Below are 26552 nucleotides of genomic sequence, written 5' to 3'. Positions count from 1 at the left end.
TATCCTCAGAACTGATGTAAATGGGGCCTATGTGTTGTGTAGTCTTGCCTTAATCTTTATATTCTTGCCTGTCAGTGTGAAAGAAGCTATTTGCATATATTTGCATATATATTTATATGTATATGCAACCACACTTAAGTTGCAGCCCTTGACATGTGCTGTGAGTATCATTGTGGCCCCCGAAGCTTCCAAAGTTGAGTCGCCCTGCCCTACGGCAAAAGATAAATGGATACAAATCCGAAATCAGACATGATAATACACAAAAACCTGTAGAAACACATTGTAGTGTGAGCCCTCATTAATGGATTGAAAAGTAGCCATTCTTCTTCAAAGGAATTTCAAAAACCAACTACGAAGAGAAACTGCAAAACTGGCCTTCCTATGCAAATTTGACACAATGTCTCATGGCCTGAAAAAAAGATATGAACTGGATGGGCCATTATATTCAACACCCAATTGACATCAAAAGCTAAGTATGGGACACTTCCAACCCACTTGATTAGCCTCATTAGCACTGGCACTATAGTTGACAAGTAGTTCCCCTCCCGCCTTCTTTTTCTGTTTTAAAATGTGAGGTTTCTCCTTTTTTCTGTACTCTGCTCATCTGCTTTTGCCCATGAAAGCTTATGATTATGTATATAAATATATGGATGAAGCTGAGAATCCAGCCCATTATCTTTATAGAAAGAAAATAGACACAAAGGTTAGGTAACTTATCCAAGACTACTCAGTGAACCAATGACACATCTAGGATTAGAATTGTGGAGTAACTAATCTCAATTAACTAGACCAGTGAATCTCAGACTTTTTTGGGGGGTTTTTTGGACTGTGACCCATAGAATGAAGATGTGATAGGGAAGGTGGTCTCATGCTGCTGGATGGGATGATTTGAGGATGAAAGGCTGATGTAGTTCAGACTGTCTACACAAATACTTAGATGCAGAAAACTGGGATGTAAATCTACCATTCTGTACACTGAGGGTGTGTTTACACAGCAAAGTTATATGAGAATAATGAATGTTATTCCAAAATAACTAGGCGAGTGTCTACACAGCAATTCCATTATTTCAGAATTATTAATATTGGATGGCTTATTCCAACTTCTATAAACCTCATTCTATGAAGAATAATGCCTATTCCGAAATAACTATTTCGAAATAAGGTGTGTGTAGATGATCCACTTCTGCTATTTCAAAATAGCCCCTCACCAGGGCCATTCTAAGTTATTCCTCCTGGGGCCCTACATCAAGATAGCATGTCTGCAATAGGGAAGCCTGCCTCCAAGTAATTTTGAGGGTTTCAAAATAAGCTATTTCGAAATAACTATTCCAGAATAGCTTATTCCAAAATAACTGTGCAGTGTAGACGTAGCCTGATTGTCCATGTGGACTTTACTACAGGGCACTAAAAGAGCCGTAGTGCATTTGATCTTTCTGCTTTGAAATGGGAATAGATAAAAGTGCACTATAAAATTATTATTGCAAGGCAGGAGAATCCACACAGACAGTGATCCTGAGTGACAGGCTAGAACAAGATAGATTACATTACAGCTTGCCACAAACTAAATATTGATATCAACATCCCCTAAAATTGTGCATAGTTCTGTAGTAGTCTTCCACATGGGTGAATTTTATCCCCAGATAATTTAGTGGATGGGCCTGAGAAAAATAGGACAAAGCTGTTTTTACACATATTTGACTTCATTGCAGCTACCCTACTTTTATCCACAAAGTAGAACTAATTTCTTCCAAGAATGAAGTACAGTATCTAGTTTATTCAGTTTTGGGCATTTCTCTCAATACTACATATCTCTCCATAGAAAGGAAATATCTCATTTTAAACCCAAATTTGCCTCCATTCCCACATAACTCTAATGTTCTTTTCACTATTGTGAAATTTTACTGTCAGAAATAGTAACCCATGGAACTAAGTTTATTATGTAAAATAATAGATCCCACATCATGTAAAGCCCCAGCACCATGATGTTATTTAGCTTCCATATTCCTACCTTGGCAGGCATAGCTGATCGCTGCTGCACACTTTAGCCAACTTAGATTAAAGTGCTAGACTGCTTCACAAATAACCCCCCTCCCAAAAACTATATTCTTAAAGAGATGTTTTTAAAAAGGCAAGGTATAATGTAAGTCACTTCCACTCTCACACAACTCTCTCTCCAGTCAATTTTATGCTTCAACAGCTTTCTCAGTCAGATCCTTTTAAATACCCACTAAACATTATTGATTTCATTGTGCCAGAATTTCTTCTTAGAAGTTAATAGTGTTTTTAGACCAGAAAGACAAACCACATCTGAAGATAGTATCACAAGGCTTTGGGGGAGGGCAAACTGAATTTTTATATAGATTCAGTTAATTCCTAAAAATATATAAAAGATTAAAATTCATCCCAATGCAAGGTGTAAGTTCCACCTTAACCTTTAAAATTAAATATAAATGAAACTTAAATGGTGCTATAGGTTTTGTGTTGACCTTCTGGACAGGAATGAATTTCATCCTTATTTTGTAAATGTACCAATACAGTGATCAAACATAAATACAAGAGGCTAAATTCCATAGCTCTCAAGTCATTTTTACTCGTCTTACTTAAACAAGACTTCCATTTAATCTGAAGCCAATCAAGATATGTGCTGGTTTAAGAAAAGAATTTGGGCCAAAGGGAAGTTGGCTATGTGAGTAAAAAGTGACTGAGGACTCCAGCGTTTAGCTCAAAGGCAAACTTTCTTTTTCCTTGAAAGTGGTGGGTGTATTTTTCTGCCAGGTCATTGCCATGCATAGTCAGGTGGTATGGCAGCAGTAGCTGTCACTATGTGCTCCACACTCAGCCCGGTGGTACTTAGCATGTTAGCAATGATAGAAGACAATGAGTGCCAATATTATTATTATTTTTAAAAAAACAGCGTGGCAGATGCTAACTAATATGAATGATGTAATATAATAAACGTGCCAGCTGGTATGAACTGAATTGGATTGTCTTGCTTTTATGTGTTGGCTCATTCATTTCTAATAGTGCCAGTAAGTGGATGGGATGGGAGAGAGTTTCCATAGACTGATCTGACATACATTGTGGACATTGGACCATGTACATCTGTCATTCCTGATCAAAAGAGTAATCCTTTCAGCCAGGCCCATTATTGATTTTCATGTTGACCTAAATCCACCATCCTGAACCTTCGATTAGTGGGAAGCTTATATGTTTTCACTGTGAATGAGAAGTAAAATGTGTAGGTTGTCTGACAGTTGAATTAAATTGTTTGTTTCATTCCATCATTCAGGCCTGTCATTCAGTGCCTGTGGGGGTAAGTGATACAGAGTAACCATGAAGAAGATGAAAAACTCTGTTATAGAAATGATCAGTATAACTGACCAATGTCAATTTTTAGAATCACAGCGGGATTGTGGGATAAGGACATTAAACATTAATTTGTTAAACACCACAGTTAAAACTCAGCAGAGAACTCCATGAATTTATGGAACCCTGATTCTTCCCTCAGAGGGGAAAACACGAGACAGTAGGGGGACTATGATGCAAACAGGGAATGCAGTTGGTGAAGGCAGCAGATGCAATAGAAACTCAGCAGCTATCTTGGCATATTCTGCACTCTTTCCACCCAGCACCCTCAGACTGTCTTGATGTACAGCCAGTCTCACTGCTCTGCCAGTGCTCTCAGCTCACAGAGAGAAAGAGAGAGAGAGAGAGGGCACAGATGGGAAGTTATTGCTGGTCCCAGCAGCACTTTTCATGATAAGTTAGAGGAGGTGCTAGAGAGTCTGCTGGCTCCTAGGAGTCCCCTCTTTCATCCACAGCTATTTCTCAAAAGCCTAAGCTTCTGAAACCCAATCCTACAGCACTAGGTCACTTTATGGAGGCTAGTAAGTGCTTTCAGTGAAGCTCCTGCTCTTCCCCTTCCATTTCTTTGGAGTCTTTCCTGTTGCATTTTACTCATCTCTGCAGTTAGTCCACAATTTGCACAACACTTTGCAAATGCAGTTTGTATATCATTAATGCTAACTGTCAGAAACATTGTGATCTCACTAGCTCTCATGTAAATCTGGGTGACCACCTTTAATTTCAATACAGATACTCTGGTTTTAAGTGAAAGCAGAACCTGGACCAAGAAATTTAATACAATTTATCCCCAATAACAGTGGCTGGGATTTTGTGATACAGGCAGTCCCTGACTTACGCGGATCCGACTTACGTCGGATCCGCAGTTACGAACGGGGCTGCCCCAGAGTACACGGACTGCGGGACCTCACGGTCCTGCCGCCCGTGTATCTGGGGCTTTCTCTGCGTCTCCCAGGTCTGCAGACCAGGAAGACGCAGCGCAAAGCCGCGGAAGGGCTCACAGAGCAAAGCCGCGGGGGGGGGGGGCAGCGAGGCAGCCCAGGGCGCCTGGACTGCTCCGCTGCCGGCTTACTTAATGTGCACATCTTACTTAATGTGCACAAGCATAATTTTTTGTAATCAGTATTTTAAAATGTGTTTCTTTGTTTCAGATGGCTCAATAAAAATGGAATTCGGGAAATTCAGAACTATGCATTTAATGGAACCTTCTTGGATGAGCTGTAACTATACTTATTATTTGGTACTCAGCACAACAATTACTGGGAATTAGTAACTGTAGCAGAGGTATTATCCCTGATTGTCTTAGGATTATGTTTATGTTTTACAGAAATCTTAGTGATAATCACAATCTAGAAAAATTACCTAATGAGGTTTTTCAAGGAGCCAATGGTCCAGTTGTACTGTAAGTAACAGTCATATGTTCTTTTCCTCATTATTAACTTTCTATTAGAGATGGGTTCTAGACACAAAATTCAAATCTGGTTGCAGATCTGAATGTCTAATATTCATATCAGGAGAGATCAGGTTTGGAGGTTTATTTCCAAATGTCAACTGTGGGTCTGAATCCAGATTCAGATTTGCAGATATGGGTCAGGTTCAGGTTTCATACTCCTCAACAAAGTTTAAGAGAATTGAATCCAGGGTTTTGTTTAATGTTGATCTCCACATTTCATTAAGGTCTGTTAGAAAGTGGCTGTAATGCATTTTATGCAAAAGGAAACACTGCTTATTTTCCTATTTTATTGTCCTGATCCAATCCTGGGGAGCTCCTCAGCTAATGAACATTGTCCTACTCCATTAACTTCAATGGAGCTAGGACAGCTTGAACCAGCTGAGAATCGGTCCTTGCAACTTTGAAGCCTAGCTGTAATGCTGCAAATCATACCCTGCACCTTGCACAATTTCACTATCCTCCAAAAACACTATGGGCATGTCTACACTATGCTGAAGATTGACGCTGCCGCAGTCGATCTTCCTGGTTCAGTTTAGCGGGTCTAGTGAAAACTTGCTAATTCAAACTGAGAGGGAGCCCAATCGGAGTTTGTAGTACTGCTCCTCACGAGGAGTAAGAAAAGCCAATGGGCTTTCCATCAATCTCCCATCAATTTACTCCCATCAACCTCCCACTGCATCGATGGTGATTGAAGATACATCGACTCCACTTATGTAATTAACATAGCTGGAGTTGCGTACTTTAAGTCGACCTTCCCCTTTAGTGTAGACGTGCCCTATGTTCACCTGTTCTTATTCCACATTGTAACACTTCATATTATAAATTGATCTATAAATTGATCTATAAATTAATTGTGGACACTGGGAAACAGATGGCAGTTGGTAACGTTGTCTCAGGCCTAGTTTTAGCATAGATCTGAGACTTACGTGACAGTGTGAGCAGTTGCTCATGCTTCTGTTCATAATTTCATGTGAGCAGCAACAGAAGATGCATTATTTCATTTTCAGCACTAGCCGCTCTATGCATCTATCTCTCTTCCCTCAGTGCTTAACTCAGCATGCCTCATGCTGACAGGAAAGAGACATGAGTTACTCAAATGAGTGAAAGTGAGGAGCGGCTGCAATTGTGAGTGGTAGTGTTCCTTGTGTCCTCCTTCAGGTCATATTAGCAACAGCTGCCCTTAGTAGAACTGGGGGGGTGTGGAGAGGAATTTTACTACTTAAGTGGCAGAAAAATTTTTGGCTAGACAACATAAAAAATGAGAAAGGAAAATAGAACGTTTAACTCCAGGATCTGATAGAAACCCCTCTATGAGGCTTATATCTGTGCTTCCCATGCCTTCCCCCCATTCTGGGATGCTCAATGCAGACCTGAGGAGTTCCTCCATATTTTTTCCTCCATATTTTTTCAACACTGGATAGCTACAAGTCCCTATATATGCCTTTCACCTTTGGATAAACTGCTTACTGAGGCATTTCTTAGCACCAACACAAATGCTGTTTCTTTTGTGGGAAAAGCATAGTTTCCAGTGGTGAAAATTGAATGTATTACCTGTGCAAGCTGGAGCCAATACAATTGTATTCTGATGATTTATCAAATTGATTTAACTATAGTTCAAATGTATTTGATAGTTCATATTCAAACACTGAATTATTTGTATAGGAATTATTCTGTACTATTACTACTATATCCACGGTTATATGGTAAATTGCCTTTTTATCCCGATTGAGATCACAAAAGAAAGCTCTTCCTGTCATCTGTCATTGTAGTGTACACCAGAAAAGTGCTTATAATTATGGAAATGATTGACCTTTAATAACATCTATGCTGGGAAAAACAGAATTGCTTATATCAAATTTGTGGTGCAGACTGCAATATTTTATTAGATAGTACATCTAATTATTTTACCTCTTGTTCTTCCTGAACCAGCATCCATTTGGCAATAAGCATCTCCTTGTATCCTGCATCTCAAAATATTGAACTAATATAACAGGTTCATAGAGTCATAGACGTTAAAATCAGAAGGGATCCTCTAATCCATTGTGATCCTCTAATCTGAACTCCCGTGTAACACAGATTATAGAATTTCATCCAGTAATTCCAGCAATAAGCCCATAATGTGGTAGCATAAGAGGAGTGTTTCTCAAAGTGCTCCGCAGACCCACTCTGAGAAAACTGCTGCCGGACCACTCCAGTTTGTTTATTACCAGCTCCACAGCCATAGAGCATAACGGCTCTCAGTGACAGTGGTTCACCATTTGCAGCCAACGGGAGCCGCAGGAAGCAGCGGCCTGGGTCCTGCTGCTTTCCGAGGCTTACACTGGCTGCAAACATTAAATTGCAGCCAATGTGAGCCACAGGGTGTAGAGCTGCTGAGTAAACACACCAGAGCATCCTGGTAGAAGCTTCCTCTGAGTGGATCCATGGACCATTTTGAGAAAAACTGCATTAGAGTTACATCTTTTAAAAAGACTTAAAGATTTCACGTGATAGAGAATCCACCACCTCTTTACGTAAGATCCAGTGGATAAACATCCTTACTGTTAAAAATGTGCACTTTATTTTCAATTTGAATGTTTCTAGCATTAACGATCAGTCATTTAGAATCATAGAATCATAGGGTTTGAAGAGACCTCAGGAGGTCATCAAGTCCAATCGCCTGCCCAAAGCAGGACCAATCCCAACTAAATCATCCCAGCCAGCGCATTGTCAAACTGAGACTTAAAAACCTCTAGGGATGGAGATTCTATCACCTCCCTATGTAACACATTCCAGTCCTTCACTGCCCTCCTAGTAAAATAGTTTTTTCTAATATCCAACCTTGACCTCCCCCACTGTAACTTGAGAACATTGCTCCTCATTCTGTTATCTCTCACTGTTGAGAACAGCCTCTCTCCATCCTCTTTGGAACGCCCTTTCAGGTAGTTAAAGGCTGTTATCAGATCCCCCCTCATTCTTCTCTTCTGTAGACTAAATAAGCCCAAATACCTCAGTCCCTCATTGTAAATCATGTGCTCCAGCCCCCTAATCATTTTTTTGCCATCCACTGGAATTTCTCCAATTCATCCACATCCTTCCTGTAATGAGGAGCCCAGAATTGGATGCAGTACTCCAGATGTGGCCTCAACAGTGCCAAATAAAGAGAAATAATCACTTCTCTAGATCTGCTGGCAATGCTCCTCCTACTGCACCCTAATATACCATTAACATTCTCAGCTACATGGGCACAGTGTTTACTCATATGCATCTTCTCATCCACTATAATCCCCAGGACCTTTTCTTCCAAACTTCTGTTTAGCCTGTCAGTTCCCAGCCCATAACAATGCTTGGGATTCTTCCATCCCAAGTGCAGGACTCTACACTTGTCCTTGGTGAACCTCATCAGATTTCTTTTGGCGCAATCCTCCAATTTGTCTAGGTCACTCTGGACACTAACCCTGCCCTCCAACATATATACCTCTCCCCAGAGGTGTCATCTGCGAAGTTGCTGAGGGTGAAATCCATCCCCTCATCCAGGTCATTAATAAAGATGTTAAACAAAACTGGCCATAGAACAAACCCTTGGGGTACTCAGCTAGATACCAGCTGTTGACCAGGCATCGAGCCATTGATCAGTATCAGTTGAGCCGGACAATCTAGCTAGCTTTCTATCCGCCTTACAGTCCATTTATCCAATCCGTACTTCCTCAATTTTCTGGCAAGAATACTGTGAGAGACTGTATCAAAAGTTTTGTTAAAGTCAAGGTACATCTCGTCTACCGCCTTCCCCATATCCACATTGCATTAACAGCGAAGCTTCCTTTTTTGATACCAGGTTGATGAGTCACAGGAGGAAGGATTTTGTGTTTGCATCACAGGATATTTAACTCTCATTACCTGTCTTGTTCTTTTTTAATTACTTCATAGTTGAAGCCTCCATTGCTGCCTTTGATATTCCATTTCACAAAGTAATTGCCTTCCACACAAATACATTTATCTGTACCTTCTGTAATACTCGCTTTCTTCTTAGATTCAGTCTCTGCTCTGTTTCCTTTTTGAGCCAGTTACACTCTGGAAATGTTTTGTTGTTTTTCACTTCTAGCAATTTGAAGCTTATCCCTTTTTAATCTGTTTTTTAATGAACACAAACTTCATTTTCCCAATCTTTCCACACAGCTGTTACCCTCCCTGTGAATTTCTATCATCCTATCTGCTGCTTTCTGCATTTTGTTCCAGTTCCTTGCTTTCCTTCCCATAATAAGATGTCCAGGATAGGCCATATTAAAAATTCAGGTGTGACTTCACTAGCCCATTGTATAGTGTCATAATAATCTTCCTCACTATTTGGTGCATTTCAGTTTTCCTAAACCCTGCCTCACAAAGAGCTAATGGTTGTTGTTATGTACAAGATTTTTTTATTGCTATCTCAGAATGTAGATCACTTGTCTTTTTTTTTTAATAAATCTGTAATACTTTCAACTGTAGACTTCAATTAACATCTGCCCAGGTCTCCCACTTTAAACACAGTCTCTCGTTTTTTCTTTGGTACTGATCCACTCAACCATTTTTTCATCATCTACAAACAGCCATAATTTTGTGTTTGTTTCCTCCTCCTTTAATTGATGTATAGTTTTTAAAAGATTGGGCTGAACATCCATTGCTGATCTTCTCTTGTGGGCATTTTCCTGCCACGTGATTTGTATCTATATGCTTTGGTTACTAATGCAATTTTTTACTCAGTCTAAAATTTCACCATTAATAGGTTGCTTGCTAATGTTATAAGCTGCTTCTTTCTTTCTTTCTTTTTTTAAGCAGTTTTGTGTTTCAAGCCTTTTTGAAGCCCAGTTATATGGTTTTCCATTTCATACATGTTTACTTTTATTGCCAACATCTCAAGGAAATTAATCCTATTTGTTGAGTATGCTTTCCTCCTGTCTAAGACCTGCTATGATTGTCTTTGATGGCTATACCTGTCCAACTCTTCTCTTATTTTGTTCTACATTAATGAGTTTTAGAATCTTTCCAAAGCAGATGTCAGATGTATGAAATGAAAAAGTGCAACTTCATCCCTGATCCTGTTCTCTGTGTGCTTTCTCTTATAATGTGAAGAAGCCAAAAAATGATTCTAAATAGGTGGAAGGAGAGGGTTATTAATTTACTTTTTTGCAAACAATATTTTATGTCTTCTTAAAGGGATATTTCAAGGACAAGAATCAGTTTCCTGCCCACCTCTGGATTAGAAAATATTAAGAAGCTAAGAGCACGATCTACCTACAATTTAAAAAAGCTGCCTGCCTTAGAGAAATTTATTGCCCTGATTGAGGCAAACCTCACCTATCCTAGCCATTGCTGTGCATTTGCCAATTGGAAAAGACAAATGTGAGTAATTTAATTTTCTTTCCATTTCTGACAGTTAATCAAATAATTAAACTTAATCCAGGGAAAATAGAATAAAGATGGATATGGAGGATTTATAGCATATATACATTTCTGTATACTGAGAGCAAAATGCATATTAGGGGCTATCGTTTTCTGGTCTATATGGCTATACCTCCATTACCATTCCATTCAGTCAGCAAAGTCCATTGAACCTGAGGTGGACCCTTCTGGAGCAACACTGAAGCCCTTGTAGGCAAGGGCAGAATTTTGGGAGGACAGGGGGGTAGCAGCCGTGCGCTCCAGGATGCAGCTTGCTTTTCATCCCATTCCCCATTTAAGGGTTCTCATTTAAGTATTTTCATGTCATCAAGTATTATTACAGTTCTGCACATTAATTGGTTTAATCCATAAACCCCTCAGTTTCTATAACTGATAAAGCAGTAGATGGTGTTCCATGAAAACTTTTGAGATTTTTGTAAACTCTTGTTTTGTTGGACATCCTTAAAAACATAGGAATTACCATGTCAGAAAAATCCAGATTATTCTAGCTGTCCAGCATCCCGTGTTCAGAAATGGCCTATATTTAGTGCTTCAGAGAAAGAAAACAAAAAATGCAAAGCCCTTGGAGTACTAAACTAATTTTTAATTTTATAATTTATCTTGATACTAATTTTACTAGGCAGAGAAAAACATTTAATTTTCCTTAATAATAAATATCACTTCAGAGCCTACAGTGATTTCTGTTTTAAGAATGTGAGTCTAATGGTTGAGGCTATGAAAATAAGGTCAAAATCTGGCTGAAATCATTATTCATTGCCCAGCATAGCTCCAGGACACTCCAAAATGATGTCAGCCTAAATCAGTGGTCCCCAACCTTTCGAGGTTGTCGGGCACCAGGGGGCGTGGCCGTTCGCCCGTCGGGCGCCAGGGGCGAGGACACTTGCACCCCGGGGGCGGCCCCCCCATAGCCGCATGCCTGGGGGTGGCCCCCCCATAGCCGCATGCCCGGGGCCGGCACTCCCCCTGCCAAGCGCCGCGCGCCCGGGGCCGGCGCTCCCCCCGCCAGCACCGCGTGCCTGGGGCCAGCGCTCCCCCCACCATGCGCTGCGCGCCCAGGGCCGGCGCTCCCCCCGCCCTGCGCCGCGCGCCCAGGGCTGGCACTCCCCCCGCCCAGCGCCGCGCGCCCGGGGCCAGCGCTCCCCCCGCCCAGCGCCGCGCACCTGGGGCCGGCGCTCCCCCCGCCCAGCGCCGTGCACCCGGGGCCAGCGCTCCCCCCGCCATGTGCCCGGTGCCAGGCCAGCCCCGAGCACCTGGCGGGCACATGTCGCCCGCGGGCACCGTGTTGGGGACCACGGTCCTAAATTATGCTGGCATACATCCATCACAGTTATGAAATCACTTGTGCATGTGCACAGTTGGCTCTTTGTGACACCCGTGCATGTTCTCATTAGGAACTCTTGTACCAGTTTCTATTGGTAGTGTGAAGCATTATGGGATGGCTCCTGAAAGCCAGTAACCATTGACATAAGCAATGCAGGGTCTATGCTGACATTGCATCAACCTGATTTCATTCACTGTGAACCTATGCCCGTTACTTCCAACATCAGACTTCAGACATCCTCATTATGGCCTGCTTATCAGTAACCCACTTGTCAATGTGACTGTTTTGATAGGTGAAAGGGGGTGTCCCGCCCTAGTGAACTTGCCAGGGATTTCCTTTGGAAAATTCCCCTAGGATAGACTAACTCGGTGTTGTCCTGGTACCGTAACCCCACCCCTTCTGCTCAAGAACTCACGTCTTTCAGGAGGGCAAAAGCTAAGCCCCCCTGCATCTTGCCCAGCACTCCAGCAAGTCTGTCACCAGCCCGACTTATGGCATGGACAGTTCACACAGCATCTTCCCCACTCACCAAGCTAGTTTTCCACTGTAAATGTGATCCTGCCTGGGGTACACCTGAGCTGTTGGACCTGCTGCGTGTCTGTGTCGAGGAGGCTGTGAAGTTACAGTTTCACTCAACCTGTAAGGACTTCAGTACCTACATGCTAGTGGCATGCAGGAGAAGGGGCATATAAGGGATATGCAGCCTCCACCCCAAAAAGGAGGCAAGATCAAGGAGCCACGCAGGCAAACCAGAGGGCAAGGGAGGCCAATCATTGCTGTAGTGCAGTACAGAAGACATGGGGACTCTACAAAAAGCTGCACACCATCTTCAGGGATGACACCACCTCAACCGCCAAGAAGCCCTTGGATACTTTGGGGGGAATGAAGGCAGTGGCCAGTACAGTCAATCTCAAGGGCAAAGTGGAGCTGGAAGAGGATGTGGAATGAACAATAAGGTCGTCCAGTATGTCTCAGGACTGCTATTTGTATCCAGAAAGATCTAGCCAGCCCCAGCAGTACAGCCCTGATGTACATGAAGCAGGAGATGCAAAGTCTGGTAAGCACACGTTTTGCTTTGATTCTTCATGGTGAGAGGAGATTGAGCGCTCATGTACTTAGTTATAGGGCAGAGGAGGGATAAGGAACAGAAAATAACAAATGAGCTTATGCAATTATGTTGGGACCTAGTGGGAAAATGGGTTAATGTACACCTAGATGTCTCAGGAATACTCCATAGTAATCTATAGATATTCTACAACCCTCTGCCAAAGATTCATTGTCAGAGCTGCCTTGTTTCACTTCTGTAGGAAACTTTGCCATGAAAACAAGCAATTATTTCTGCAGGGAATTATTTCACATAAGGGAGCAGCATACAAACAGCACACATGCAGGGGATGTACCTGAGCAACCCGGGTGTGGTAAAGGTGCCAATATTCAGAATATTCTCCCTAGTCAGGTAGAGTGTCCCTCTTTGCAAAGAACCCATTCCCTTTTTTCTTCTTCCCATTCCCACTTCCCAACTCCTTTCACCCAACCAAACTCACCATATTTCATACTTGCTCCGAGCTGTGTGCTAGCAAAGGGGAAGTGAGAAAAAGATGTGTGTGACTGTTGTGATTCACAGCTGCGAGTGAACTCATAATACTGTCTCTGTTCATTGTTTTTTTGGCTTCTGCAGATATATACTTGAAGACCTCCTCCTTCATAATGGTGGAGTGCCTCCAACAGATAAGTTGTGAACAGAAGGAGTAAGGAGGATATGTTTCCCAACATGCTGCAGTGAACAGATGCTGGAGATAGTGAAACAAAAGCATGGAGGCCAACAATCAATGAAACACTCAGACTGGATAGCCTGATGAAGAAGGCCAGAAAGAAGTGATCTGTACACTTAGAACATCTGCAGCCAATACGGAACTTTGTTCTATGCTCTCCCCAAATCTCCTCACCACATTCCACACATATTCCTGGCCATTCACAATACCCTATGCACTCCACCATTAGGGACTGGTTTCACAGTAAATGCTGGAGTTAAAAGCAACTGCGAGAGCAATTACCAACTGTTCTTCATTACCATGTCTCTTTTTGATAAAATGTCTGTGTATGGTCTGCTATTAAACTTTAGTTTTGTAAATAAAATGAGTTTTTATTTGTGTCATACACACGTTAGTTGATGCTGACATTCAAACACAGTGGCTAGAGGCAGGAATATTTCTTCAGTACTATTAACATTCTGGAAGCAAACACTACATGAGGCACTCAAGGAAACAAGCAAACATTGCCTGGCCAAAGGCATCACATAAAGATACATTACTGAGAATCATTGGCAAAATTCAAAGCCTGCCTAATTCTAACAGCACCCCAGTGTGCCCCTCGAATAACCCTGGTATCTGGCTGTTAGGCAATACAGTATGGGAAGGAGGTGGGCAGCCTTGAGAGGAGAAAGAACAGGTTAGAAACTATTTAGAAAAACTAGACATACACAAATCCCTGGGTCCAGATTTAATGCATCTGAGGGTATGTCTACACTACCCTCCTAGTTCGAACTAGGAGGGTAATGTATGCATACCGCACTTGCTAATGAAGCCCGGGATTTGAATTTCCCGGGCTTCATTAGCATAAGCGGGGAGCCGCCATTTTTAAATCCCCGCTGCTTCGAACCCCGTGTAGCGCGGCTACACGGGGCTCGAACTAGGTAGTTCGGACTAGGGTGCCTATTCCGAACTACCGGTACACCTCGTTTCATGTGAAACGAGGTGTACCGGTAGTTCGGAATAGGCACCCTTGTCCGAACTACCTAGTTCGAGCCCCGTGTAGCCGCGCTACACGGGGTTCGTAGCAGCGGGGATTTAAAAATGGCGGCTCCCCGCTTATGCTAATGAAGCCCGGGAAATTCAAATCCCGGGCTTCATTAGAAAGTGCGGTATGCATACATTACCCTCCTAGTTCGAACTAGGAGGGTAGTGTAGACATACCCTGAGAGTACTGAGGGAGTTAGCAAATGTCATTGCAGTCTTTGGCCATTATATTTGAAAATTCATGGAGATCGGGAGAAGTCCCAGATGATTGGAAAAAGGCAAATGTAGTACCCATCTTTAAAAAAGGACAATCTAAGGAACGACAGACTATTCAGCCTTACCTCATTCCCCAGAAAAATCATAGAGGGGATCCTCAAGGAATCCATTTTGAAGCACTTGGAAGAGGGGAAAGTGATCAGAAATAGTCAACATGGATTTACCAAGAGCAAGTCATCCCTGACCAATCTGATTACCTTCTATGATGAGGAAACTCGCTCTGTGGACATGGGGAAGGTGGTGGATGTGATGTACCTTGACTTTAATAAAGGTTTTGATACAGTCTCTCACAGTATTCTTGCAAGCAAATTAAGGAAGTATGGATTGGATAAGTGGACGGTAAGGTGGATAGAAAGCTGGCTAGATGGTCCAGCTCAATGGGTACTAATCAATGGCTTGATGCCTGGTTGGCAGTTGGTATCAAGCTGAGTGCCCCAAGAGTCTGTTCTATGGCCAGTTTTGTTCAACGTCTTTATTAATGACCTGGATGAGGGGATAGATTGCACCCTCAGCAACTTCGCAGATGACACTAACCTAAGGGGAGAGGTAGATACGTTGAAGAGCAGGGATAGAGTCCAGAGTGAGCTAGACAAATTGGAGGATTGTACCAAAAGAAATTTGATGAAGTTCACCAAGGACAAGTGCAGGGTAAACTCTTTGTAAACTATCTTTATTTAACAAAACTGGGGAGGGAGATTAAACTCTTGTGAGACTGGGGAAAGGAGGCAGGCGAGGGGAAGAGAGAGGGTGAGAGAGGGGAGGGGGAAACCTGGGAAGAGGGAGCCGGAAGGGGGAAGCAACAGGAAGAAGGGGGAGGGGGAGCTCCGGGCTCAGGGTTGGGGGTCTCGCCAGACCACCTTGATTTTCATGCAAACCTGCTCCTGGATTTGCATGTGGCCTCTGGTGGTCAGGCTGGCAGCTATCCTGCCATAGACAGCCACATTCTTCCATCTAGTGTGGAGATCATGGACATTGGGGGCATCCCCCCCAAACCTGAATAAGGTCCATGATCTCCAACCTGGATCAGGAAGGTGTCCACCTTCTCTGGGCCCTGGCAGGTTCCTGGGAGCTGGCAGACTGCTCCTGGGGAGCAGTGGAGGGCTGGCTGCCAGTGGCTTGCTGGCTCATGTTTTGGGGCCACTGGGTCGGGGCAGTGACTGCTGGATCTAGGCTGGTAGGCTTGGAGATGGCACAGGCACTGAGGCCAGAGTCAACCCCTTTAAGGGCTCTGGGGACAGGAGAGAGAGAGGAGTGTTCTTGGTTGAGGCTGGAGTGGCCACCAAGGCACTCTGGGAAGGCTGGAAGTCCCCTATTTCGAAATAAGTGTCTACACAGCACTTATTTCAAAATAGCTATTTCAAATTTGGCATTATTCATCATGGAATGAGGTTTACCAAATTCAAAATAAGCGCTCCACTATTTCGAATTAATTTCAAAATAGCAGTTTGGCTGTGTAGATGCTAGTAAAGTTATTTCGAAATAACGGCTGTAATTTTGAAATAACTTTGCTGTGTAGACATACCCAGAGGCATTTACATCAAGAGGAGCCAAAAGTAAATGAAGACACTTCCACAGTTACATTGACACAAGGCAGCTTACATCAACCTAACACTTCAGAGTACTTCAAGCCTATATCTAAAGTATATGGATAGTGGAATTTGCTTCTTTTTAACCACTAATCCCTCTTTTAAGAGCAAGATGTCCAGAGTTTTTTAAAAGTGAAATGTAACATTCATTTGCAAAACTTTCTCCAAATTGTTTACTTTTTATTAAGCTACTGAGAAAATCTTATCTGGAGCAAATCATTCAAGCAGAGACAATATGGAGAAGGGATTCTATTGAAGTCCCATCCTTGTAGTGAAATAACTAGGGGTATGTCTACACTACCCTCCTAGTTCGAACTAGGAGGGTAATGTAGGCATACCGCACTTGCAAATGAAGCCCGGGATTTGAATTTCCCGGGCTTCATTTGCATAAGCGGGGAGCCGCCATTTTTAAAACCCCGCTGGTTCGAACCCCGTGCAGCGCGGCTACACAGGGCTTGAACTAGGTAGTTCGGACTAGGCTTCCTATTCCGAACTACCGGTACACCTCGTGGAACGAGGAATGTGGAACGTGGAACGAGGTGTACCGGTAGTTCGGAATAGGAAGCCTAGTCCGAACTACCTAGTTCGAGCCCCGTGTAGCCGCACTGCACGGGGTTCGAACCAGCGGGGTTTTAAAAATGGCGGCTCCCCGCTTATGCAAATGAAGCCCGGGAAATTCAAATCCCGGGCTTCATTTGCAAGTGTGGTATGCCTACATTACCCCGCTAGTTCGAACTAGCGGGGTAGTGTAGACATACCCCCAATGACTTAAGAACTACCCTGTACTATAGAGATTTAAAACAAAAACGTTTTAATTCAGAAGAGTTGTGATGTTTTGAAACTGAATCTCAAAGTCATTTGCATGTACATTAGCTTAGATATTGGGGATAGAATGTAACAGATACATGTGCTTCCATGTCAAAGCATTTTCTGGGTCTGGCACAAGCTCTATGTGTACTCAAGACTGTTCAATTGTTTTGAAGAGTCCTTAATAGCTGGTAGTACATGTTTAACCCCACTGTGATGATTGCTTGATCAAGGACTACACTTGATAATTGGAAGAAAGATTCATCATCATGAGAGTACCGGTGTCACTTGACTTTATCATACATTATCTCAAAACCATTATATCTTCTTTCAAGAGTTGCTCTAGGATGTGATTTGTCAGGGAGGATAAAAATTATCTACCTGATAATCTGGATTATCCATTTTTAAGAAAATTTTAGGTTTACAATTGTCACACATGAACTTTCAAAGGATGTCAAGGATCAGATCCTCAGCCCCATCTGGCTGCTCCCCTGATTCAAGCTACCCTAACAGCAGTTAAGCAACACTCGGAGGACTCTGCTCTGTTGGAGAATCTTTAGGTACTAACAGCTGCCACAGCTCTTACATTATCCTTTCTTCTAGCAAAGCACCACTATATGTCAGTGATCCCTGGCTCCCAGAAGAACCCCTTTGAGTCTATGGGCAACCATTGTAAGATACAAGATCCCTGTGGCTGTTCTAACTGGTGTACAGGATCTGGTAAAAATGGACCAGCCTCAGGATAGAGGACTTCTAAAGGTGGATTAAAGAGAAAACAGTATTGTTCCTTCAATCCAAGCTCCCTGTTCTTGCACAACACATGACTGATTTAGCCCATATGATCTGGCCCTAATTTTGTGAGAGTTTATGTCTGTAGCATTGGGCAATAGAATCATAATACTAAAAGGTCTGATAGAGTGCATGTTTATTAGCTCAACATTTTATACAAACCTTTATAAAGTGTGTTACAGATGTGTTGAAGTCCATCTGTCTGGGATTCAAAAAAAATAAATTTTCTTCTCTGTGTATGTCTCTGAAGCTGACAATTCCCATCAGAAACTCCAGCCGTTGGTTTCTTTCTTTTGACTTAAAGATCATTTTCTGTCTAAAAGAATCATGATGATATGATTCTCTTCTTACATTTGAAACTGTCCTTTGGAGAACGTGTCTAGACAACAAAATTATGTCGACCTAATTTATGTCAACATATTATATATAATGCAGTTATTATATCACGTGTGTGTGTGCACATTTGGCTTGTTGTATTAATGGTATGTGCCCTCTCCAGAAAGACTCGTATCAATTGTATTGTAAGTATAGGACATTGTGGGTTGGCTCCTGAAGACCAGTAACAGTTGACATCAGAGAAACACTTACATTGGCGGGAACTAAATTGAAGTGATGACACTTGCACATTAGGATAAGGCAGGGCAGCAGTAAGAAAAACAAATATGGTAGGCGACCAGATTGGCTTACCGGGGAAATCCTTGGTGAGCTTAAATACAAAAAGGAATCTTATAAGAAGCGGAAATTTTGACAGATGATTAGAGAGGCTTATAAATATATTGTTCGAGAATGCAGGGAAGTAATCAGGAAGGTGAAAGCACAATTGGAATTGCAGCTAGCAAGGGATGTGAAGGGTAACAAGAAAAGTTTCTACAGGTATATTAGCAATAACAGAGTGATCAGAGAGAGTGTGGGGCCCTTACTGGATGAGCGAGGTAACCAAGGGTATGTCTACACTACCCCGCTAGTTCGAACTAGCAGGGTAATGTAGGCATACCACACTTGCAAATGAAGCCCGGGATTTGATGGTAAAACAATAGTTGAGCAATGGTCTCAAGTTACAGTGCAGGAGATCTAAGTTGGATATTAGGAAAATCTATTTCACTAGGAGGGTGGTGAAGTACTGGAATGGGTTACCTAGGGAGGTGGTGGAATCTCAGTCCCTAGAGGTTTTTAAGTCTCGATTTGACAAAGCCCTGGCTGAGATGATTTAGTTGGTGTTGGTCCTGTTTTGGGCAGGGGGCTGGACTCGATGACCTCCTGAGGTCTCTTCTAGCCCTAGGAGTCTATGACCTAACCCTATAGTGTAGACCAGGCCTCACTCTGTCACCTTCCAGTAATCCTAATTACTTAGAGATAGTGTCCGTGTGTAATCTAGATTTGGCCTATTTATTCTGCTGATTCAATTTCTGACCTCATGGCCCAACTATCCCCTTTGTTTGCCTTGCAATATATCTGGCTTTCCTTTCTTCATCTGTGCTCTTTGGTTTTGAACAGTTCATACTGTGTATTAGAAGGTTGCTAAACACAGATATATTTTCTCTGTTTCTAGATAAGGATTTTCTAATCCATTTCCCCCCATTTAAATGGGTAGCATAGTTTGGTGAACTGAGTACGAGACTGGGAAGTGGAGCTTTTCCTAGCTCTGACTTTGGCTTTTGTGACCTTGAGCAAAGTAATTTGTAATAAAGTAATTACTTAATCTGGCTGCCTACATTTAAGTTCCTTTAAGGGATCTAGTATCTTCTAAGAGAAATGTATTTTTGCTCTTCATTGTACAAGAATAGGTAGCTATGAATGGTGCTGTGCAATCTTTTAGGTGAAAGGTAAAACTACTGTTTTGTAATTATAGCTAAATTTTCAAGATATTGTTGACTTCATAAACTATTTCCACTCTGGAAATGCTCCTGAATACTTTAAGAAGAGCAACGTTAGAGAATTATTCAAATTCCTTTTCTTTAAAAAAAATAAAATTTTAATTACCATAAAAGATTACCTAAAATGATTAAAATGTACAAAAAATAATGCCATATACAGGGTATTTTTCCAAAAATGCCTAAGTCACTCATTGGGGGACCCTTAGTGCACGTGGCGCGTGCGTGCACACACACACACACACACACCTATCACTTTTGAAAATACTTACTTACCAAGGCACTTCGAAATTTTTACCTGCAGTATTTACCACGAAATGCTGTGATTCAAATCTTACAGGCTGACTGGCATTTTAATTTTATCTTCTTTCATCTACTACGGGTTGGATCCTCCCTGACCAGTCCTGAATGAGGGATTTTACCAGACCAGAGGAGGTCATTTCTGGCCCCCTTGCCACCAGCCTCCCAGCCGTAAGCCAACCCACAATGTCCTATACTTACAATACAATTATATTTTGTCATTGTTTGAGTGGTTTCTCACTATACTTTAGGGATAAGTAGCATCTACAGGCTCTGACTCTAAAAACCTTTATGCACATGCTTAACTTTATGCATGACAGTAATCCCACTGAAACCAATGAGATCACTCATCTCTATAAAATTAAGCATGTGCATAAGATTTGCAGGACTGGGACCTCAAATCTTGATTTGGGGTGAATAACCAATTAACAAGAGGGCTATTAATGGAAATAGCATGATAACTCTTATGTATTGTATTTCTTCTGCTGTATTTTAGGCACTAACTATGTTCTGTTCTCCATTCTAGTTCTTCATTGCATCCAATATGTAATAAATCCAATGTCGTGCAAGACCCTGATGAGCAGCTTGAAGACAGGTTGCATAAAAGATCTGCATCTGAGGATTACATTTCCAATGACTACATAGGTTTTGACTTGCTAGGAAATGAATTTGACTTTGACTACGGCTTATGTAATGAAGTTGTTCATGTGGCTTGCTCTCCTAAACCTGATGCCTTTAATCCTTGTGAAGACATCATGGGATACAATATTCTCCGAGTTCTGATATGGTTTATCAACATTCTAGCTATCACCGGGAACATCACTGTACTGGTTATTTTAATAAGCAGTCAATATAAACTCACTGTCCCTCGATTTCTAATGTGCAATCTTGCATTTGCAGACCTATGTATAGGCATCTACCTGTTGCTGATTGCGTCTGTAGATATACAGACCAAAAGCCAATATTACAACTATGCCATAGACTGGCAAACTGGTTCAGGATGCAATGCTGCAGGGTTTTTCACAGTGTTTGCTAGCGAACTTTCAGTTTACACATTGACTGTGATCACTCTGGAAAGATGGCATACAATCACCTATGCCATGCAGCTGGACCGCAAAGTTCGATTTCGGCATGGCATGGTTATTATGATTTTTGGTTGGATATTTGCCTTCACTGTGGCTCTTCTTCCTGTATTTGGAGTCAGCAGCTACATGAAAGTCAGCATTTGCTTGCCCATGGATATAGAAACACCCCTTTCCCAGGCTTATATCATATTCCTTTTAGTGCTGAATGTTCTTGCATTTATGATTATCTGTGCCTGTTACATCTGCATCTACTTCACAGTGAGAAACCCTAACGTTATCTCTTCAAACAGTGACACCAAAATTGCCAAGCGTATGGCTATACTGATTTTCACCGATTTCCTGTGCATGGCACCAATATCCTTTTTTGCCATATCAGCATCGCTCAAGCTTCCTCTCATCACTGTGTCCAAATCCAAGATCCTTCTGGTTTTGTTCTACCCAATCAATTCATGTGCCAATCCTTTTTTGTATGCAATTTTCACAAAGACCTTCCGCAGGGATTTCTTCATCTTATTGAGCAAGTTTGGTTGCTGCGAAATGCAAGCCCAGATTTACAGAACAGAAACTTCCTCATCTGTCCATAATTCTCACATGAGAAATGGCCATTATACCCCAGCTTCTAAAACCAGTGATGGAACTATTTATTCATTGGTTCCTCTGAATAACTTGAACTGAAATACTTGATGGATTTATGTATATGGCAGCATTATTGTTTTTAACTGTGAATTTGTGAAATGATTTTAACATAATATGTAAAGTAACGTTTTCAGTGAAAAAAATATTTTTTCTTTTTTCTGCTGTTCATTTAATTTTTATGACCAGCCAGAAAAAAGTGAAATATTATCTTCAGTTCTTGAAGAACAACCAACACATGTTCAGTTAATGTTTTCTTTAAAGAATTTCTGAAGAATTATGTAAGATCTGGAGAATATCTTCTTGTCCCACATTTTTTTAAAGCTGTGCTTGGCTGTGTACTGCATTGAGTTTGAGAAGTCAGTGTTGACTATCAATAGCTGAAAGGAAAAAATGCAGAATTAAAATGTTTTGCTGTCAAACATACTAGAGGTCTTGTTAAGGGTACAATAACTTGAAAAAGTAGTAATATGTATTACGCATTCAGCTGACAAGAGCTAAAGTGCAAGATTATTTCACTTACCCCCACACAATGGTATTGGAAGAAGAAATTTTAGCTCACATTGTTTTCATTTCCACTCACCAAAACAGGAGGCTAAAAGGCACCTTCAAGACAGCACTGGTCCATTCCTGGCCCAAATCCATGTGGTGGGAAGTGTCCCAGTGTGAACAGAAAAGTCCACCAGTGAATAGTTAATACACTTTTCCTCAGTGAGCTGAATGTAGCTATAGCAATCACTCTCATTTCAAAACAACATTGGTTGAATCTGGTGATTAAGAGTATTTGTGATTTTGTATCACCAGATTCTCACCTGCGAATGGACAAACTCCTTGCCCCTGCAAATCTCTGTGTGAGGCCTGTAGCAAGCATCATGGAATTTGGAGGGAAGCGCATAGGCTGCAGGGGGACAGAGTTTGGAGGGGGCAACAGCCAATCTGTGTGCACGATTGGAATACAAGCTGCAGCATCACTGTACATACTTATCTTAATAAAGAGTCAATTTAGTTTTAGAAATATAGAATCCTCTCCTGTTATTCAGCACCTGGTACAGGAAACAGTGCTCAAGAGTGAGTGCAATATATTTGTTCTCCAGCTCGAGTTCAAGGAGAGGTTAAGGGTACAAACTAGTTTAAACACTAGAACCTACACTTTCAAAAGTGATTAATACAGTAGTCTTCCGATAATCCGGAACCTTTGGGACCTAGGTGGTGCCGGATTATCGGATATGCCGGACTATCAGGACGTACTATAAGATGGTTTTTTATATATATATATATATATATATATACACACACACACACACACACACACACACACACACACACACACACTGTATATACACTGTATACAAAGTGTTTTAACCCTTTTTATTGTAGCACAAGCACTGTCCAGAGTCACACAATGCCAGTGGCAGACTGACTCGATCCCGTCCGGTTTTATTAAGTTCAGCTGCTGCCGCTGCTGTCTTGTGACTCATTTTTTGTCGAAACTCACTCACTAGGCTCTTGCCATTTTGATGCCAGACTATCGGGAGTGCCGTACAATTGGATGCTGGACTATTGGAGTTTTACTGTAATTTTAGGTGCCTTACTTTTTGACTGCCCAACTTAAGTGTTGGGTATTTTCCATCTAAAAATCAAGCCCCTCTAGAATCACTGATCTCTTCAGAAAATGTTCTCTGGTAAGTATATTATCATTCCCACTGAGCTGTAGTTCGTCTCAAGTCCACTGTGCACTTGGTTCCTTACAAGTATAAACATATCAGTAAGGGAAACTGAATGCATTAGGAGACCTACACTTAGGTGCAACCTTCATCTTGCTAATGAATTTGTTAATTCTACATTTCTTCTTAGGCTTTACCCCTGCTACTTGGCAAGAGTAATTTAGCAGTCACACATCAGTCTTCTCATTAATGGAAGACCAAGTCCCCTCATGTACCAAGTCCTGCTTTATAACTGCAAATCTTTGTACCTGTGCAGTACAGGTTTAAAACCTTCATCTTATTGAGATTATAACTTGCCCAGAAATCATATGCTGTGTCTACAAGGGCAAGTTTTTCCAGAAAATCAGCCGCTTTTCCGGAAAAACTTTCCAGCTGTCTACGTTGGCCGCTTGAATTTCTGGAAAAGCACTGATGATCTCATGTAAGATCGTCAGTGCTTTTCCGTAAATATTATGCTGCTCCCGTTCGGGCAAAAGTCTTTTTCTGAAAGACTTTTGCGCAAAAGGGCCAGTGTAGACAGCAGAGATTTGTTTTCCGCAAAAAAGCCCCGATTGCGAAATGGCGATCGGGGCTTTTTTGCGGAAAAGCGTGTCTAGATTGGCCACGGACGCTTTTCTGCAAAAAGTGCTTTTGCGGAAAAGCATCCTGCCAATCTAGACGCGCTTTTCCGAAAATGCTTTTAACGGAAAAGTTTTCCATTAAAAGCATTTTCAGAAAATCATGCCAGTGTAGACGTAGCCATAGAGTTGAAGGCCTAGAAGGGGCCACCCCAGATTATCTAGTCTGACTTCTTGTATGTTACAGACAGGTGTATGCCCAGCACCAACACATTAAATCTCACAACCAAAATTAGACCAAATATTACAGCCCACAGGACACCAGGCTATTATTCACCAGAGAGAGGGGATCTGATGTGCATCAATGCTCAAGGCCCCTGCCATGGCAGCAAAATGATGAAATGAGCCATACCAGATAATACTGGCAAACTACTTGTATTCTGTGCAGCTGAGGAAATTGATAAATATCCATTGCACTACCAATCAGTCCTGGTGGAAAATTCCTTCCTGACCCCGCGCATGGTGATAAGACCCCGAGCATATAGGAAAAACCAGCCAGACAAATACCTGAACACCCAATGCTACCACAGAGCCCTGGCCCACCCCTGTCCAGTGTTCCAGCTCTCCTTTATTATTCTGTTGAAGAGCAGAGACAAAGTTTTACCTTTTTAGAAAACCTATTAATTTGATTGCACAAAACATTTAATTTTTGTTTGAAATGCAGAAAGCTGCTGTCCTCAACCTGCCTTCTTATGTACCCAGTAAGGATTATTAAGCCATAGAGGCCTCCAATAATGTAATATATGTTTTGACTGTTCAAAAAACCTTAGTCCATAGTGTCAGTCTTATTTCAGTGTATTTCTTTTCTCATAGCATTTCAGGGGGAAAAAAACTGTCAGAAATTAATCCATGAGATAAAATATGTTTAACCAGAGGAGTGTTAAAATAGCATTTACAATTATTGCACCAGAAGTAATTATTCAAACTGTGTGTTTTTCTTTCCAAATGAACATCTTTTACAGTAGTTTGTGTAATGAGCACAGATAAAATTGATGTTTGGTGCAAAAAGAGTGTTTTGATTTCATTGAGTTTCAGCAATATTATTTACAAGTCTGATTACGCTGTTGTCCTAAAAAATGGAAGCTGAATTTAGCCATCTCCTGAAGTGTGTGAGGGCAAGGAAGGTTCCATTATAAAGAATTCCATCAGATAGTTCTGGATAGAAAATGTACAAAGAGGAAAACAAAAAGCTGTTATTACAAGGATTACTATTGGGAAGTGGGGCCTTAAATCAGCAGGTAAAGAATTTGACAGACCAGGTACACAAATTAGAAAGGTAAGACGTGGCTGGAGGAGCAAAACAAGAGATAGAAAATACATATGGTATAACCTAATGAGATGTTTTTGGAAAAGAGTGAAAGCTGTGTGGAGATCAGAGAGGAATCAATTTGTGAACAAGTGGCAAACTTACAAGCCCACCTGTGGAAATGCCAGTATGACAGGAGACTCCTAGAGGGTTTCCCACAGGTCATAAAATAACTGGGGGATGTAATTATGTAGCAGGGCCCATGCATGTTCCTATACAGATTTCTAGTGAAACCTCTTCCCTTTGCATCTAGGTGCTGGAGTTCCTTGTTAAGGTCTTAGGACACCCTGTCAGGAATAACTGGAACAGGTTTACTCAGTGGATGTTGAAGGAGTGACTTTGAAGGAAACAAACCCATTAACTATGCAGGATTGGGGTGAGCTTTTGCAAAAATCTTTTGGGGGCTGATCTAAAAGGTAATGTTCCCTCTAATTTTTCCCACGCATTTGCAGAATGAATATTGTTCTGTTCACCAATATGGAGATGATGTGTAATAGTGTGGGAAGGGGACACAGGATTGCAGCAGAGGGTTGAGAAGCAAGCGTATGAGGGCTGTAGACTGGGGGTGCAAGCTGTGGAGTTGGGCCAAGAATGAGGGGCTCAGGGCTGGGTTAAGGATGAGGGCTCTGGCAGGGAGGGCATGTCTACACTGGGAAATAATTTTGAAATAAGTAAAATCGAAGTACTAAGTCCCAAAATAACAAAATAACAAAATTGAAATAGCTTGTCCCCACTACGAGGGAATATCAAAATTACTCAGAATTATTTTGAACTAGCGTGTCTACACTGATTGGAGACTGACTCAGACTTAGAGACCCCAGAAGCACTCTGGGGAGGGTACCAGGAGGGCAGACATTCCTGTGTCTGCTAGGTCAGGCAAGCTGTGACGTGTGCTTTCAGGGGCTCCTCTCTATGGCTGTGTCTCACAAGCCACTCCTCCATTGCCTCTTCCCTTGTGGGACACCAAACAGATGCAGTGTGCTCTGGTTGCCTTTGTGGATGCCACGCCACACACAACATGGAGCCGGAGCGGCTACAAAGCAGTGCCTCGTGCTGCACCTCATGGTGCAGTTCATCTAGACTGCCTGCATGCTGCTCCAACAGGACGATGACCAGCTCCGAAAGGAGGCCCTCATCTCCTAGGTCCTGGTGCTCCTGCTGCTGCAAATGCCCCTCAGACTCCTGGACACTGTGGAATGACACTTCTG

General features: G+C 42.0%; 1 protein-coding gene across 1 annotated transcript in view; it reads left to right on the top strand.

Annotated features, from left to right (window-relative positions):
* The window catches only part of FSHR (follicle stimulating hormone receptor), a 130752-nt gene extending 106786 nt beyond the window's left edge, over positions 1 to 23966 (top strand). The window contains exons 7-10 of the mRNA XM_075925453.2: positions 4515 to 4583; positions 4691 to 4765; positions 9989 to 10174; positions 20506 to 23966. Of these exons, the coding sequence (XP_075781568.2) occupies positions 4515 to 4583; positions 4691 to 4765; positions 9989 to 10174; positions 20506 to 21739 (1564 nt within the window). The 3' untranslated portion in view covers positions 21740 to 23966. The remainder of the gene's footprint in view (positions 1 to 4514; positions 4584 to 4690; positions 4766 to 9988; positions 10175 to 20505) is intronic.
* The last annotated feature ends 2586 nt before the right edge of the window (positions 23967 to 26552 follow it).

This window comes from Pelodiscus sinensis, chromosome 3, assembly GCF_052426305.1.
Source record: "Pelodiscus sinensis isolate ZL-2025 chromosome 3, ASM5242630v1, whole genome shotgun sequence".
Lineage (NCBI taxonomy): Eukaryota > Metazoa > Chordata > Testudines > Trionychidae > Pelodiscus > Pelodiscus sinensis.
The sequence above is the reverse complement of the archived record's forward strand: the minus strand, read 5'-3'. Positions and strand labels throughout refer to the sequence as shown.